Source organism: Chiloscyllium punctatum, chromosome 16 (assembly GCF_047496795.1).
Source record: "Chiloscyllium punctatum isolate Juve2018m chromosome 16, sChiPun1.3, whole genome shotgun sequence".
NCBI lineage: Eukaryota > Metazoa > Chordata > Chondrichthyes > Orectolobiformes > Hemiscylliidae > Chiloscyllium > Chiloscyllium punctatum.
Window position 1 is genome coordinate 33,212,262 of NC_092754.1, and position 17,850 is coordinate 33,230,111.

A 17,850-nucleotide genomic window follows, 5' to 3' on the forward strand; every position below is an offset into this window, starting at 1 on the left:
GCTCACTGATGATGTTACCTGGTATGGTAATGAAACATTTGAAAATGAATCTTCCAGCTCAGTGAGTAAACCTACATCCAGAACCTCAACCTGAGCTACAACTTTTCTCAAAACTCACTAAGATTGAAAATTAAATGAAACCCTACATACTCACCATACTCCTTACCACTGAGATAACATGCTCACGTACTTTGCAAACTTTGTGAAAAGGACTACGTTCCTCCAAGCACCATTATTCAAACTCACATTTGACTATTTTTTTCTATAACAAATAACAGTGTTTACCACCAAATATTTTTCCTGAATAAAATTACTTGATCCGTTCTGACAATTTTAGTTTCACCAATGACATTTCCAAAAAGTCTTCCTTTCTACTCAACTAAGAATTCCTCTCAACTGTAGTTGAAATGAACTTCAACCATGTCTAGCTAATTTCTAGCAGTTCTGCCCTCATCTGTATTGCTCCCCATCTAGAACCAAGGTAAAGTTCTTCCTGTCCCCACACTTATTCCATCATTCTTCATAAATCAACTATCAGCCTCTATTTCCACCAGCTCCAAACACATTTTCATTCCTTTCAAATCTGCATTCTGAAGGGACCTTCAGAGGAACGTACTTGGTGATGTTATCATCTGCAATACCTTAGCACCTTACCATGTGGAGGTGGTGTCACACCGGTCTCTTTACTTTCTCCCTCCTGGTGTCCAAGGCCCAAACACCCCTTCCAGCTGAAGCTGCATTTATCTGTACATCTTTTAATTCAGTCTATAGCATTCACTGCTCAGAATGCAGTTTCCTCTACATCGGGGACACCAAACACAGATGGAGCGATTGCTTTGCAGAACACTTTCACTCAGTCTACAAACAAGACCCAGAACTTCCTGCTGTTTGCTGTGTAAATAACTGCCTTGCCCTCCTTGACGTGCTGCAACATTCCAGTGAAGCTCAATGCAAGTTGGAGGACAGCACTTCTCTTCCGACTAGGCACATTACAGACTTCGGCTCTAAATGGAGTTCATCAACTTTAGACTCTGATTTCGGTCATCAATTTTGAAATTCTGCACATTCTCTCCTTCAAACTGAGAAATTGCAACATGGAAATACAAAGTGCTCATGTCCAATCTTTGTCTGCAGGCTCTCACCAGACATGATGCAAGCAGTGAAAGGTTCATGGTTTCCAGTTGGCAGAAGCACTGCTCTTTTCCTATAACAAGACTGGCAAACTCAAGGTCTGCTAAAGGTTCTTTCAAAAAGTTCAACCCTCAAGTCATGCTAAAAGTGCTGCGAATTTTAAAATTGATACTCAATGTCACAGTCCAATCAGGCACTGAAAAGGATTAACTTGCTCCCAAGCAAACAAATTAAATCGCAGGATCAGATGGTACTTACTTATTCTGACACGGGAAAGAGGAGATAGAGGCAAAATGTCATAGCGAACTGTCTGGTATTGGATAATCTACAAAACAAAAAATATTAAATAAGAGATTAAGGCAGCATTCTTTCCTGAGCACAGAGAGGTGGTAGTTTGGAATTAAATAGCAGGGTCCAAAGCGTCTTACATTCAGTTATTCCTGCTAACCAGAAAACGCACATTTGTTTGAATGTTCACGATTGTTGAAGCCATGAGGAAAATCCTTAGAGATCTGGAAGGTCTCAGTCTAAGTGTCAGTACCGGTTGAAAGAAAACTGACCAAAATTCAAGGATGTCTTTTTATTGTTGGACGTGAACATTGCAGATTTTCTTTATTTGTTTGTAGAGTGGATTTGCTTTACTCCCTTATTTCCAAACGTTTAGCTGTCTTACCTCATTTCCACAGATGCTATTAGGTTGTACACCACGTCCCAACAGATTGTGGAACAATGATGGCAATGGCCACCTCAAGGTGATCAGCGAACTAAAGATCTGTCCCTATATGCTCAGGATCAAACTTCTCAATTTAACACAATCTCAACAGCCCTCTACATCGCCTACTTTAAGTGTCATTTAACTCCCATCTCTCGCAACACTGACCAAAATGATCACTTGCTGCATTTCAGCTGTTGCCCTAAGCATTACTGCAAACCTTTCAATTTTAGATCATTTTTATTTTTGTTGAAAGATTCTTTGTCCAATTCCCCAGCTAGACTTGACTTCTCAAACCAGAATGGTTTCACAATGATTCAGAATCCTCTTCTAGACAACCTGGACTGAGCTGGAACAGGAGATCTAGTCCACAGTGACTTAACTCCAGTCCTACAAAGCTCCCCAGGTACAGTACAAAATGTATAGTTTCACATCCAGTAACCCATATCATATTGCACGTTATCTGGCAATTCAGGAAAACCATGTGAAATTTATCATATTTTATACGTTTGCATCGTTTTTAGTGGATAACAACAGCACTGTACTGAAATGCACATTGAGCACAGTCTGGAAAGTACCTAATCATGCAGGCAGAGTGATGGCTTCCTTCAACATATTCTGTAAGCTTCACCTCACTGGCTGTCATGCCAAAGATTCTGTTACATAAGCTAACAATTCCAGTACACCGAAGTACAGTGTGGGTTCTTTCTATATTTTTCTTTCATGGGGTGCCCCAAAAAGAGACTGATCATTCCAAATAACAAAATATCGTTCATCCAATTTCAACCACCTCCCTGCCTCAAAACGTCTTCACTAAACGTTTATGCTTCAGAGGGAACCTAAAGGAGTAAAGCGGAATGTAAGTTTATTTTCAAACATTAACAACAATACGCTCATCACATAAAGCCAGAAACTTTTAATCTCATTACTTTTCTTCCTTTCCAATATTATCAAGACTCACAGTACTAGCTCATGTATATCCCTAGCTACGAGAAGGCAGCTAGAACCCTGTCTAAACTGTCATTCTCCCTGGATGACTCCCTCTGCCAATACTCAATACCTGGATTGTTACATTTGGAGTGTCAGCACAGCTCGGCTCATCCTGACCTCACATGCACCAACCAGCAGGGGGAAGTCAGGAGCACATGAACATAAAGGAGCATTCAACCCAACTCGTCATTCCGTACGATCGTGTCCAATCCACTGTTTCAACACCATTTTCACACGTGCCCGTATCCCACCAGTCCCTTGATTCATTGATTCTCCAAAGATTTCTCAGCTTTAACGATATTCAACTATCGGGATTTCACAAACATTGAGGAGAAATTCCAAAGATTCACAATTAAATGAAGAAATTTCTCCTCATCTCAGTATTAAACAATCAGCCTCTTATTCAAAGACCAGGCCTCCAAGTTTCAGATTCCCAATCAGTGGAACCATACCCTCAGAGTCTATTTTGTCCAGCATCTTCAGAATCTCATATGTTTGAATGCAATCATCTCATTCTTCTAAACTCAAATGTGTAGACAGCCAATTTACTCAACTTTTCTTCATGAGACAACCCTTGGGAACAATGCTGTGAGCCTTTGCAATTCAGCCTCTAACGCAAATCTATCCATTCTTTAAATGGGAGACTAACCCTATACCAAATCTGATCTCACCAAAGACCTGTTTAAATGTAGCAGCTTCTTTGTTCTTTATTCCAATCCCATTGCAATAAAGGCCAATGTGCCATTTGCCTTCCTAATTATTTGCTGTAGGTGCCTAATGCATACATTGTGCCCCTTGTACACTCAAATACCTCTGAACATCAACATACATAAGGAGAGGTCAGCCTGATTTATTTTCCACCTTCCTAGCCAAGATATGGCAGACCCAAGGGACAGATTGGAGGGACCGGAGGAAGGATAGGCTGGACTGTGGGAGTAATGCTGCAACCAGAATTGCTCGTTTCCAATGGCAGTGTCCAGGAGGCAGCAGCAATGTGTTTGGAGTTCAGGGGTGAGTGTAAGGGGAAGGTGGAGATCAGGTTCGAGGATTCTATGAAGAACCTACCTTGGCATTTGTTTAGTCACTAACTGACTAGGAGCTGTCTTCAGAGAATTAGTCATTTAGTGAGTGGCTCTGTGCTTTGTGATTAGGACAATGACTGAATTATCCTGATGCAATTCCGACTTTCTCCTTTTCAGAGGTTGTTAGTACATGGAAAGATAATTAAATTTGTCATTTTCTTTCATTCCCACCCGCTCTGTAGCTGTTGAGTGGCATCTGTAACTTTGACATTTATAGCTCTGTAAAACTTACACTTAAGTAGTTTTATAATTTTGTAATTTTAAGACTTGTACTGATATGAAAAGTAAGATTACAAACAAACACGTCATCCTTAAGCAATATGAGCTTGGGTTCATATTGTCAGAGAATACCTTGTATGTTTAAATGTTTTTAAGGAGGGGAGATACTGAACAAGTATTTTGCATCAGTATTTACTGTGGAAAAGGATATGGAAGATATATAATGTTTGGAAATAGATGGTGACACCTTGCAAAATATTCATATTACAGAGGAGGAAGTGCTGGATGTTTTGAAATGGTTAAAGGTGGATAAATCCCCAGGACCTGATCAGGTGTACCCGAGAACTCTGTGGGAAGCTAGAGAAGTGATTGCTGGGCCTCTTGCTGAGATATTTGTATCATCGATAGCCACAGGTGAGATGCCAGAAGACTGGAGGTTGGTTAACATGGTGTCACTGTTTAAGAAGGGTGGTAAGGACAAGCCAGGGAACTATAGACCAGTGAGCCTGACCTCGGTGGTGGGCAAGTTATTGGAGGGAATCCTGAGGGACAGGATGTACATGTATTTGGAAAGGCAAGGACTGATTAAGGATAGTCAACATGGCTTTGTGTGTGGGAAATCATGTCTCACAAACTTGACTGAGTTTTTTGAAGCAGTAACAAAGAAGATTGATAAGGGCAGAGCGGTAGATGTGATCTATACAGACTTCAGTAAGGCATTCGACAAGGTTCCCCATGGGAGACTGGTTAGCAAGGTTAGATCTCACAGAATACAGGGAAAACTAGCCATTTGGATACAGAACTGGCTCAAACAGAGGGTGGTGGTGGAGGGTTGTTTTTCCAGAGTGCAGGCCTGTGACCAGTGGAGTGCCACAAGGATCAAAGCTTGTTCCACTACTTTTTGTAATTTATATAAATGATTTGGACATAAGCACAAGAGGTATAGTTAGTAAGTTTGCAGATGACACCAACATTGGAGGTGTAGTAGATAGCAAAGGTGGTTACCTCAAATTACAACAGGATCTTGATTAGATGGGCCAGTGGGCTGAGAAGTGGCAGATGGAGTTTAATTCAGATAAATGCGAGGTGTTGTATTTTGGGAAAGCAAATCTTGGCAGGACTTATACACTTAATGGTAAGGTCCTGGGGAGTGTTTTGAAACAAAGAGACCTTGGAGTGCAGGTTCAAAGCACCTTGAAAGTGGAGTCGCAGGTAGATAGGATGGTGAAGAATGCGTTTGGTATGCTTTCCTTTATTGGTCAGAGTATGGAGCACAGGATTTGGGAGGTCATGTTGCCGCTGTACAGGACATTTGTCAGGCCACTGTTGGAATATTGCACGCAATTCTGGTCTCCTCCCTATCGGAAAGATGTTGTGAAACTTGAAAGGGTTCAGAAAAGATTTGCAAGCATGTTGCCAGGGTTGGAAGATTTGAGCTATAGGAGACGCTGAACAAGCTGGGGCTGTTTTCACTATAGCGTCGGAGGCTGAGTGGTGACCTTATAGAGGTTTACAAAATTGTGAGGGGCATGGATAGGGTAAATAGGCAAAGCTTTTTCCCTGGGGTTGAGGAGTCCAGAACCAAAGGGCTGGGTTTAAGGTGAGAGGGGAAAGATATAAAAGGGACCTAAGGGGCAACTTTTTCATGCAGAGGGTGGTACGTGTATGGAATGAGCTGCCAGAGGAAGTGGTGGAGGCTGGTATAATTGCAACATTTAAAAGGCATTTGACTGGGTATACGAATAGGAAGAGTTTGGAGGGATATGGGCCGGGTGCTGGCAGGTGGGACTAGATTGGGTTGGGATATCTGGTCGGCATGGATCGAAGGGTCTGTTTCCATGCTGTACATCTCTTTGACTGATTTGAAATTCAGGGTTGTTCTTTCGGGTCACAGATGAGGAGAATTGCTTTCTCAGAGTTAACAGACTTTGGACCTCTCTGTCCCCAAAGGCTGTTGAGGCGGGGTCTTTCAATATTTTTAAAAGAGAGGAGTAGATTGCTTCACAAAAATCTATGAAACCAAAGACGATCGAGGGTAGCTGGAATTGTGAAATTAGAAACAAACAAAGCAAGCATGACCCTGTTGAGTGGTGGAGCAGGCTTGTGGGATTGAATGATTTACCACTCATCTCCTGTATGTAAGCCATGGAGCAAAGAGAATAATAAGCATCTACAGAATTGTTGAACTCTGGGTACAGAGTCACAGAGACATACAGCAGGGAAACAGACTCTTCAATCAAACTCGTCCATGCCGATCAGATATCCCAACCTAATCTAGTCCCATTTGCCAGCACCCAGACTATATCCTTCTAAACCCTTCCTAATCATATAGCCATTCAGCTGCCTTTTAAAATGTTGTAATTGTACAAGCCTCCACCACTTCCTCCGATAGCTCATTCCATGCATGCACCACCCTCTGCTTGAAATAGTTGCCCCTTAGTTCGCTTTTAAATCTTTCCCCTCTCACCTGAAACCTATGCCCTCTAGTTTTGGACTACCCATCCCAGGGAAAAAGACCTTGAATATTTACCCAATCAATTGCCCCTCATGATGTTATAAACCTCTATAATGTTACCCCTTAGCCTCCGACACTCCAGAGAAAACAACCCCAGCCTATAGCTCAAACCCTCCAATTCTGAAAACATCCTTGAAAATCTTTTCTGAACCCTTGTTTCACAACATCCTTCCAATAGGAGAGAGACCAGAACTGCACACAAAATTCCAAAAGTGGCCTAACCTCTGAAATTAAATATCACCTCCATTACTGCTGTCTTAACTGATTGAACATAACTTAAAGAAATATCGTGCAAAATTGGTTGAGTACCAAACTCTTCAATCCAAATTGGGTCTGTGCTTCTAACTTGGACAAAGCTAAAAGCACCCAATAACTCCCTCCTCGTACAAGATCAGAAAACAAATAGAACCAGGCACCAAAATGAAACAGGAGCGGCCTCACTGTTCATATCAATGAGGAATTTAATCCTCAAACACCACCTTAAATTTGACCTGCACTAACATTTCTTTGTCTTTTCACGGTTAACTCATTAGAAGTCACATTAAGCGTAGGATAATTCTGAGTTAGAGCTACATACTGGTGAATAAAACAAGGAGGTATTTTGCTCTAAATAGATAATGATAAAATCTATAGATGGAATATATGACCGGGTAGTTTTGTGGATCTTTGGAAGAAGCTTGGAAGCAGGGGCCCAACTGGCCTCTCCTCACTCCTTGCTTTCATATAATGCTATGATGGAAACAGTTACCAGCTTGGAGTACAGCTGGGGTGACATTCTCTGAGATTGTACCTCCTGGTCCTAAACTCTCTCACAAGAGATATACAACCTCTCAGCAACTACTCTGCGAAGTCCCCAAGGAATCTTGTATGTTTCAATCAAGTCACCTTTCATTTTTCTAAACACCAATGAGTATAGGCCCAACCCACTCAACCTCTCAAGAAAATGCCTCCACCCTCAACAATCAACCTAATAAGCCGTCTCTGGACTGTCTTCCTTAGATAGGGAGACCAAAACTGTCCACACTATTCCTGGTGTGATCTGAATACTTGGTATAACTTTAGCAAGACCTTTGTATTTTTATACACTATTCTCTTTGAAATAAAGACGAATACAGTCAGTTCTGCCATAACGGGTAGGTCCGTTCTTGTGCAATCCCTTGTTAAGATAATCGCATAATAGCAGCACCATTTAAACTAATGAGGGCCAGAATTACGTTATAACAAAATCACGCTTTAAAAGTTCGTGCTTTAGAAATAGTGTCCCTATTCGTCAATCATGTTATAGTGAATTTGCATTAACAAAATGCGCATTATACCAGAACGGCCTGTAGTCCTCTTGCCTTCCCTACTACTCACTGAACTCAGATGCTAGCTTTTTATGATTCATGCACAAGGAACCCCAAATTCCTCTTTGCTGCAGCGTTCTGCAGTCTTTCCCATTATGATACCCCACTAGTTACAGTTTGCTATCCTGAAAAGACCCTTGTTTTCCTAATCGCCAGTCTACTATTCGCTCCAGAAGAGTTGGGAATTTTTAGGGGATTAGGAGAAACATAACTTAAAGAAAATTGATTTTTCTCAGCTTTCAGTGTGGGCAGTTTTCAGAAGTCCTAGCTGAAGCTGGATGTGTCAGATAGCTGTTCCTGAGAAAGGGAAAAGATAATTTAAAATTGTTAAAAATAGGTTACCTCAGAGTAAGGAGTTTAGTGTAAAAGCTCCAGAATTTAGAAAGCTCTTTTGAAGCTGAGAAAATTTAAGCTCTATATATAGTGAAGTGTCCATCAGATTCTTCTGAGCAGGAACTGAAGCCACAGTTAAATCAAATCCTACGTGGAAAGAAAAGGAATTTCTCAATGGAATTTCCATGCTGTAAGAGGTTACAGTTAGGATTAATGAGACTGCATTTTTATTGAATGTTTCAAAATATTTAAGCATGTTGCACGTAAATAGTTTAGTTTATTCTATTTTATCTTAATTTTTTTAAGTAGCAAACTTCATTGTTACACAAATCTGCAACATTACCTGCTTATATTTCAGTGAGACACCATCCTGTTAAATGAAAAAAAGCTTGCTCTATTAAACTATTTTTCAGTCCAGCATCTGGTCTGTCAGCTGGGATCATAACACAGCATAGTCAGGAATGCAAAAGACATTGCTTCCACCCAAGAAGTCATTCCATAAAACCCATTTACCCGAACAAAGCAGTACAGCTTAGTCAGTTTCCTAAGAATAAAGGCTGAACCCTTGACTTTCTTTCATTCCTCAATGGAAAAGTTGGTGTTTTATTTTAATTCCCGTGAAACAAAAAGTATCACAACTGGACTTCTCAATATGGCAGATCCCTATACCAATATTGATCTATGAAGACATAAGTTAATGGAATACAAATTTAGACAGACACATAAACAATTGGGCTGTAGAACACACTGCAATGCATTTGGCATCTTTAACAATACACTGTTCTAAGAAGCATGATGAAAATATCATACCTGCCTCAGAGCTAAATCAGATCAGTTGGTCAACAACTTGGTCACTGGTTATGTTTTTAAGGCAAGGTTTAAGGTGGGAATTCTAGAGTGATAAGGCTAGACAGCAAAAGGTACACTTGCTAATGGTAAACCCATAAAAATTGTGGATGCGCAGAATTTGAAATTATGAACTACAAATGGTGTCAGAATTGAATGTTTTGACGGATATTTAAAATTACAATAAAAATGAACTTTAATTTAAACAGACTATTGACAGTGACATATCTAAACAAGGGCAGATAGTAGCAAGTTTAAATACAAAAGATGTTAGGTAGAAAGCTGAAGAAACGTTTTATAAAAAACTTAGGGCTTGTAAAGTATGAGAGTTTCAGCGAGATAGAGACCATGTTTACATCCAAATACAGGTTAGTTAGGTGATCAAAGGAAACTGGGCAATGAGGCCGGATTAGGTCTGCTTGTGGGAGGATTAACAACACGAGTTGAATTGTGTAATGCATCTGTGCTATAAATTTTATATGAAATTCTATAGTATTTTATAATGAACACTCATGTTACACCTGGCCTGGGAATCTCAAACAGAAATATTCAATTTTCCAGCTAACATGCCCAGCTTTTAATTCCTGCATAAAATGGCAGCTCAGGGAGACAAGTGTGCCTTGCAGCATTTAAAAGGCATGGTGGCAGTGGAAGCTAAATTTAGCTCAAAACACAACAATTAGAGGAATTGGACTATAGCCTGGTGTTGTGTGACTTTTAACTTTGTACACCCCAGTCCAACACCGGCATCTCCAAATCACCATTAGAAGAATGAGTGGCTCTAACAGCAGTCAGCACTCAAGAATCATTTCATGAGCCAAACTTACCTCCCTTCTTCTCTTACTCCTCTGAAAGCAATAAATAGGGGAAAATTAGAGGGATAAGACCATGCAAGTTGGCTTGCATATTTCAGGGAACAAGAATCAGTTGATTCTGGTTAAATCAATTCATTTTTGCTGAAAAAACAATTTGAAAACAGCGACTCGCACAGTAGAAAACAACTCCATAAGTGTATAGATGACTCATAGCTGGTAATTTGAACTCAGCAGACTATACATTAACAAATCACACAAGGTGGGTAATGATTCTTTTTTTAAAATGAAAACCAGATGTCATAAATATAATTGGTGATTTTTAAAAAATTAGTGACGTTTCAGTCATACAACTTGTGCATGCGAACTTCGCCTGTTCCCTTTAGAAATTTGTTTGTTAATCAGCTTGTCACATCACCTTTTAAAATGTCTCTCAATTTAAAATATTTAGATTTCCTAACCAATTTTGCCCCACTCTTCTAGCTGCTGACTCACGGTTCCACCTATTACTACACTCACCACCCACCAAACAGTTAGTTATTTTATTCAATACAGAATCGAGGTGTTTTCAGGTCCATGTGGCAACAGAAGCTGCAGTCACTAAGCGAGCAGAATTGCAAAATCTACCTCGTGTCCCACTTTCACTTCGTGCCACTCCACCAAATAAAAGAATAGGCAGTTTGCCACATCTTTTTTTTTGCGCTGATCAGGACAACTCAAGAAATACTGAAGTATTTTTATACATAGTTAAAAATCACACAACACCAGGTTATAGTACAAGAGGTTTAATTGGAAGCACACTAGCTTTCAGAGCATCGCTCCCTCATCAGGTGATAATGGAGGGCTCAATCCTAACACACAGAATTTATAGCAAAAATTTACAGTGTGATGTAACTGAAATTATACACTGAAAAATTGATTGTCTGTTAAAGTCTTTCATCTGTTTGAATACCGTGATAGTTTCATTTCTTTCATGTGTAAATCACAAAACCTTTTTCTAGTTGCATTCTCAGGTTAGCTGTTAATAATGGTGATAGCTAGACAATATGTTGAAGGTATTAACCCCCTGTGTTCTCTGTCTATGCCATAATGTTTAGATTGATTTTGATCTAAAAAGTGAGATAAGGGAGTTTTACATGAATTCATGCCAATTGAAACTATTCAATTAGCAATTGAAGTTCAATTAATGTCAATAGACTTCAAAACCATATTGCTAAGCCATCACAAATCATAGGTGATCAGACTTTAGTGCCCAAACTGTATTCCAAACACCACATCACAAGAACATTCAAACAACTTTGCCATTAAGTGTATAAGTCCTGCTCTGATTTCCTTTGACTGGAGCAACACATCCATCCTCAGACAAGCCAAACAGCAACACGCACGAGAATTCCTGGAAGCATGGCATTCCATGGCATATCAACAAACACATTAACTTGGATCCCATTTACCACCCCCACAAAAAACAGGAAATGACATCATCAACCCAAGGAACCTCAACACAAATAACAAGTGGGCCATACCACCAATGCTTTACCAGAGGCTCACTGATTATGTTACCTAGTGTGGTGATGAAACATCTGAAAACAAACCTTCCAAGCTCAGTGAGCAAACTTACATCTGTTTACATAGGTGACGAAAAGTAGTGGACCCAGCACCTATCCTTGTGGCTCACCACTGGTCATAGGCCTCCAGTGTGAAAAGCAACCCTCCACCACCACCCGCTGTCTTTTACCTTCGAGCCAGTTCTGTATCCAAATGGCTAGTTCTCTCTGGCTTACAAGGTGCTGCATGTATGGAATGAGCTACCAGAGGAGCTGGTAGAGGCTGGTACAATTACAGCATTTTAAAGGCATCTGGATGGGTTTAACAAATGGGTTGAGGGGGATTTGGGTCAAGTGCTTGTAAATGGGACTGGATTGGGTTCGCATATCTGCTTGGCATGGACAAGTTGGATCGAAGGGTCTATTTCCGTGCTGTACATCCCTATTACTCTATGGCTCTATTGAGAACTCAAAGACTATCCTTCATCTGAGAGGTTCAAATAATGAAACAAGTAAAGAAAAGGGCCTCTTTAGTCATTCCAGGGAACATTCCAGAAGTTGTTCGACATGAATATAACACTGACTAAATCTCCAGAAAGAAAAACTGAATTGAGTGGAACAATTGCTCAGATTTAAGCAAAATCATCATTGCAAAACAGGAAGTGAGGTCAATACAAAAAATAGATGGCACTTAAAGTAATGGGCAGAAACATCTCTTCAGCAATTGAAAAATTACTATCAAATTGTAATGTAAAGACTTCAGGATCATTCTGGTTGGAGAAGGCAAGATTGACAATTACATCCCAGCTCCAAAATGATCTTGTGAATTTCTTCAAGTTGCACTGTCCACATGTTTGGTAGATGTAACAAAGACCACATCACCTCAGTATTACACAAATCAAAACAACCTCAAAATTTAAAGAACAGTTCTGAAAATTTGGTAACTTAAATTCACCCATCCATCTTTGTCCATCCCTTTCCCCTTGCTACTTAAAACTTTCTTCCTTTTTTGTATCACTCCTGCATTTTGACTTTCCCATTTGTCCTGACCCCAAGCTACTCCACTTCTACTTGCCCCTGTGGTTCCCCAACTCTTTTATTCTCGTATTGCTCCCCCTATCACTGGTTCTCCCCTTCCACTGCCATCTTCCCTCCGACTCTTTGCTCAACCTTGCACACCTTCCTCCGTCCCCTAGACCTTCCTTGCCATCTTCTCTCCCCATGCTGTACCTTCCACACATACCACATACCCCTTACACCTCATCCCCTCAACACCCCCAAACTGTCCCACTCACATGAACCCGACTCACCACCTTGATCCCCCTACAGTCTCCTCTCCCCAAAGCTCCACTCTTCTTCATAACCCCTCACACCCTCATCACCTTGCCCCCCCCCACACACCACAATGACTCCCCCATTCACTCACCACCCCCACTCACTCACTCACCGCACCCCCACTCACTCAATCACCGGCTCCCTGCACCCACTCACCACCCCCCTTCGCACCAACCCCCCAGTCACTCACCGCACCCCCTCACTCACCAACCCCCTTTACTCACCGCCTGCCCTCACTCACCGCCCCCACTCACTCAATCACCGCCCCCTCACTCAATCACCACCGTCCCCCACTCACACCCTGCCTCCACTCACCGCTCACCCCCACTCACCACCCACCCCACTGACGCACTGCCCGCCTCACACTCACCGCGCCCCCTCACCCACTCACCGCCACCCCCACTCACTAACCGCTGCCCCTCACACACTCACCCGCCACCCCTCCACTCACTCACCGCCCAACCCTCACGCACCCACCGCCTCCCCACTCACTCAGCTAACCTCCCCTCCACTCACTCATCACCACCCCCCCACACACCACTCCCCCGCCCCACTCACTCACCGCCCCTCTTCTCACCAACCCCCCAGTCACTCACCGCACCCTCCACTCACTCACTCACCGTCCCCCCTCACTCACTCGCCGCCCCCAACTCACTCACCACCCACCCACTCAATCACCGCCCTCCCCAACCCACCGCCCCCCCACTCGCTCGCCTGCCCCCCACTCAACACACCGCCCCCACTCACTGCCCCCCGACGCACCGCCCCTCCACTCACTAACCGCACCCCCCTCACTCACTCACCGCACCCCCCTCACTCACTCACCGTCCCCCCTCACTCACTCGCCGCCCCCCAACTCAATCACCGCCCTCCCCAACCCACCGCCCCCCCACTCACACACCGCCCCCCACTCACTGCCCCCCGACGCACCGCCCCACCACTCACTAACCGAACCCCCCTCACTCACTCACCGCATCCCCCTCATTCAACCACCACCCCCAATGCACCGCACCCCCACTCACTGACCGCCTCCCCTCACTCAGTCACCGTCTCCCTCACTCACCGCCCCCGCACTCGCCGTGACCCCTCACTCACTCACCACCCCCCCTCACTCACCGTGCCCCCACTCACTCACTGCGACCCCTCGCACACCACCCCCCATCACTCCTCACCGCCCCGATGACTCATTCACTGCCCCCCCTCCACTCACTCACTGTGAGCCCTCCCTCACTCGCCGCCACACACACTCACTCACCGCCGTCCCGTACTCACTCGCCGCAACCCCCTCACCAACCGCTCCCCCTCACTCACCAACTGCCCCCCCCACTCGCCGCCCCCTCCTCACTCACTCACCGCCCCCCCCTGCATGCACCGACCCCCCCCGCACGCAATCAACGACTCCCCGCACTCACTTGCCGCCCCCTCCTCACTCACTGCCCCTTCGCCCCCTCCTCACACACCGCCCTCTCGCCCCTCACTCACTGCCCCCTCCTTACCCCCTCACCGCCCCGCCACACCTCCTCACACACCACGCCACACCTCCCTCACTCACCGCACCCTCCCCCCACCTCACTGCCCCCGGCCCCCTCACTCACCGCCCCCTCCCCACCGTCACTCACCGCCCCCTCCCCACCGTCACTCACCACCCGGCCACCGCTCCTCACCGCCCCCCTCCTCACCCCTCCCCCGCCTCCTCACTCACCGGCCCCTCCCCCCTCCTCACTCACCGCCCCCTCCCCCCAGCCTCACTCACCGCACCCTCCCCCCACCTCACCGCCCCCGTCCCCCTCACTCACCGCCCCCTCCCCACCGTCACTCACCGCCCGGCCACCGCTCCTCACCGCCCCCCTCCTCACCCCTCCCCCGCCTCCTCACTCACCGGCCCCTCCCCCCTCCTCACCCACCGCCCCCTCCCCCCAGCCTCACTCACCGCACCCTCCCCCCCACCTCACCGCCCCCCGGCCCCCTCACTCACCGCCCCCCTCCCACCGTCACTCACCGCCCCCCTCCCCACCGTCACTCACCGCCCCCTCCCCCACCGTCACTCACCGCCCGGCCACCGCTCCTCACCGCCCCCCCTCACCGCCTCCTCACTCCCCGCCCCCTCCCCCCTCTCCCCCCCAGCCTCACTCCCCGCCCCCTCCCCCCCAGCCTCACTCCCCGCCCCCCTCCCCCCCAGCCTCACTCCCCGCCCCCTCCCCCCCAGCCTCACTCCCCGCCCCCTCCCCCCCAGCCTCACTCCCCGCCCCCTCCCCCCCAGCCTCACTCCCCGCCCCCCTCCCCCCCAGCCTCACTCCCCGCCCCCTCCCCCCCAGCCTCACTCCCCGCCCCCTCCCCCCCAGCCTCACTCCCCGCCCCCTCCCCCCCAGCCTCACTCCCCGCCCCCTCCCCCCCAGCCTCACTCCCCGCCCCCTCCCCCCCAGCCTCACTCCCGCCCCCTCCCCCCCAGCCTCACTCCCCGCCCCCTCCCCCCCAGCCTCACTCCCCGCCCCCTCCCCCCCAGCCTCACTCCCCGCCCCCTCCCCCCCAGCCTCACTCCCCGCCCCCTCCCCCCCAGCCTCACTCCCCGCCCCCTCCCCCCCAGCCTCACTCCCCGCCCCCTCCCCCCCAGCCTCACTCCCCGCCCCCTCCCCCCCAGCCTCACTCCCCGCCCCCTCCCCCCCAGCCTCACTCCCCGCCCCCCTCCCCCCCCAGCCTCACTCCCCGCCCCCTCCCCCCCAGCCTCACTCCCCGCCCCCTCCCCCCCAGCCTCACTCCCCGCCCCCTCCCCCCCAGCCTCACTCCCCGCCCCCTCCCCCCCAGCCTCACTCCCCGCCCCCTCCCCCCCAGCCTCACTCCCCGCCCCCTCCCCCCCAGCCTCACTCCCCGCCCCCTCCCCCCCAGCCTCACTCCCCGCCCCCCTCCCCCCCAGCCTCACTCCCCGCCCCCTCCCCCCCAGCCTCACTCCCCGCCCCCTCCCCCCCAGCCTCACTCCCCGCCCCCTCCCCCCCAGCCTCACTCCCCGCCCCCTCCCCCCCAGCCTCACTCCCCGCCCCCTCCCCCCCCAGCCTCACTCCCCGCCCCCTCCCCCCCAGCCTCACTCCCCGCCCCTCCCCCCCAGCCTCACTCCCCGCCCCCCTCCCCCCCAGCCTCACTCCCCGCCCCCTCCCCCCCAGCCTCACTCCCCGCCCCCTCCCCCCCAGCCTCACTCCCCGCCCCCCTCCCCCCCAGCCTCACTCCCCGCCCCCTCCCCCCCAGCCTCACTCCCCGCCCCCTCCCCCCCAGCCTCACTCCCCGCCCCCTCCCCCCCAGCCTCACTCCCCGCCCCCTCCCCCCCAGCCTCACTCCCCGCCCCCTCCCCCCCAGCCTCACTCCCCGCCCCCTCCCCCCCAGCCTCACTGACAAGCCCCCTCCCCCTCCTAACTGCCCCCTCCCCCCTCCCTCACTCACCGCCCCTTCCCCCCCTCACCTCCCGCCTCAGTCACCGCCCCTTCCCCCCTCACCTCCCGCCTCAGTCACCGCCCCTTCCCCCCCTCACCTCCCCATCCCCCTCTCACCTCCGCCCTCACTCACGGCCCCTTCACCCCACACCTCCCCCCTTACTTACCGCCCCTTCCCCCCCTCACCTACCCCCTCACTCACCGCCCCTTCCCCCACTCACCTCCCCCCTCACCACCCCCTCACGCACCGCCCCTTCCCCCCCTCTCCTGCCCCCTCACTCACCGCCCCTTACCCCCTCCCTCACTACCCCTTCCCCCCCAACTCCCCCCCCTCATTTACCGCCCCTTCCCCCCCTCATTTACCGCCCCTTCCCCCCCTCATTTACCGCCCCTTCCCCCCCCTCATTTACCGCCCCTTCCCCCCCTCATTTACCGCCCCTTCCCCCCCTCATTTACCGCCCCTTCCCCCCCCTCATTTACCGCCCCTTCCCCCCCTCACTTACCGCCCCTTCCCCCCCTCACTTACCGCCCCTTCCCCCCCCTCACCTCACGCCTCAGTCACCGCCCCTTCCCCCCCTCACCTCCCTCCTCAGTCACCGCCCCTTCTCCTCCTCACCTCCCCCCTCACTCACCGCCCTTCCCCCCCTCACCTCCCCCCTCACTCACCGCCCCTACCCCCCCTCACCTCCCCCCTCACTCACCGCCCCTTCCCCCCCTCACCTCCCCCCCTCACTCACCGCCCCTTCCCCCCCTCACCTCCCCCCCTCACTCACCGCCCCTTCCCCCCCCTCACCTCCCCCCTCACTCACCGCCCCTTCCCCCCCCCTCACCTCCCCCCTCACTCACCGCCCCTTCCCCCCCTCACCTCCCCCCTCACTCACCGCCCCTTCCCCCCCCCACCTCCCCCCTCACTCACCGCCCCTTCCCCCCCGCCCCTTCCCCCCCTCAGTCACTGCCCCTTCCCCCCCCTCACCTCCCGCCTCAGTCACCGCCCCTTCCCCCCCTCACCTCCCGCCTCAGTCACCGCCCCTTCCCCTCCACACCTCCCCCCTTACTCACCGCCCCTTCCCCCCCTCAGTCACTGCCCCTACCCCCCCTCACCTCCCGCCTCAGTCACCGCCACTAACCCCCCTCACCTCCCCCCTCAGTCACTGCCCCGTCCCCCCCTCAACTCCCGCCTCAGTCACCACCACTAACCCCCCTCACCTCCCCCCTCACTCACCGCCCCTTCCCCCCTCACCTCCCGCCTCAGTCACCGCCCCTTCCACCCCTCCCCTCCCCCCTCCTCAGTCACCGCCCCTTCCCCCCCTCCCCTCCCCCCTCCTCAGTCACCGCCCCTTCCCCCCCTCCCCTCCCCCCTCCTCAGTCACCGCCCCTTCCCCCCCTCCCCTCCCCCCTCCTCAGTCACCGCCCCTTCCCCCCCTCACCTCCCCCCTCCTCAGTCACCGCCCCTTCCCCCCCTCACCTCCCCCCTTACGCACCGCCCCATCCCCCCCTCAGTCACTGCCCCTTCCCCCTCTCACCTCCGCCCTCACTCACGGCCCCTTCCCCCCCACACCCCCCCCT

General features: G+C 49.7%; 1 protein-coding gene across 1 annotated transcript in view; it reads right to left on the reverse strand.

Annotated features, from left to right (window-relative positions):
- The window catches only part of LOC140487143 (CTD nuclear envelope phosphatase 1-like), a 55,418-nt gene that overhangs the window by 31,130 nt on the left and 6,438 nt on the right, over positions 1-17,850 (reverse strand). The window contains exon 2 of the mRNA XM_072586705.1: positions 1,390-1,456. Coding sequence (XP_072442806.1) covers positions 1,390-1,456 — 67 coding nt within the window. The remainder of the gene's footprint in view (positions 1-1,389; positions 1,457-17,850) is intronic.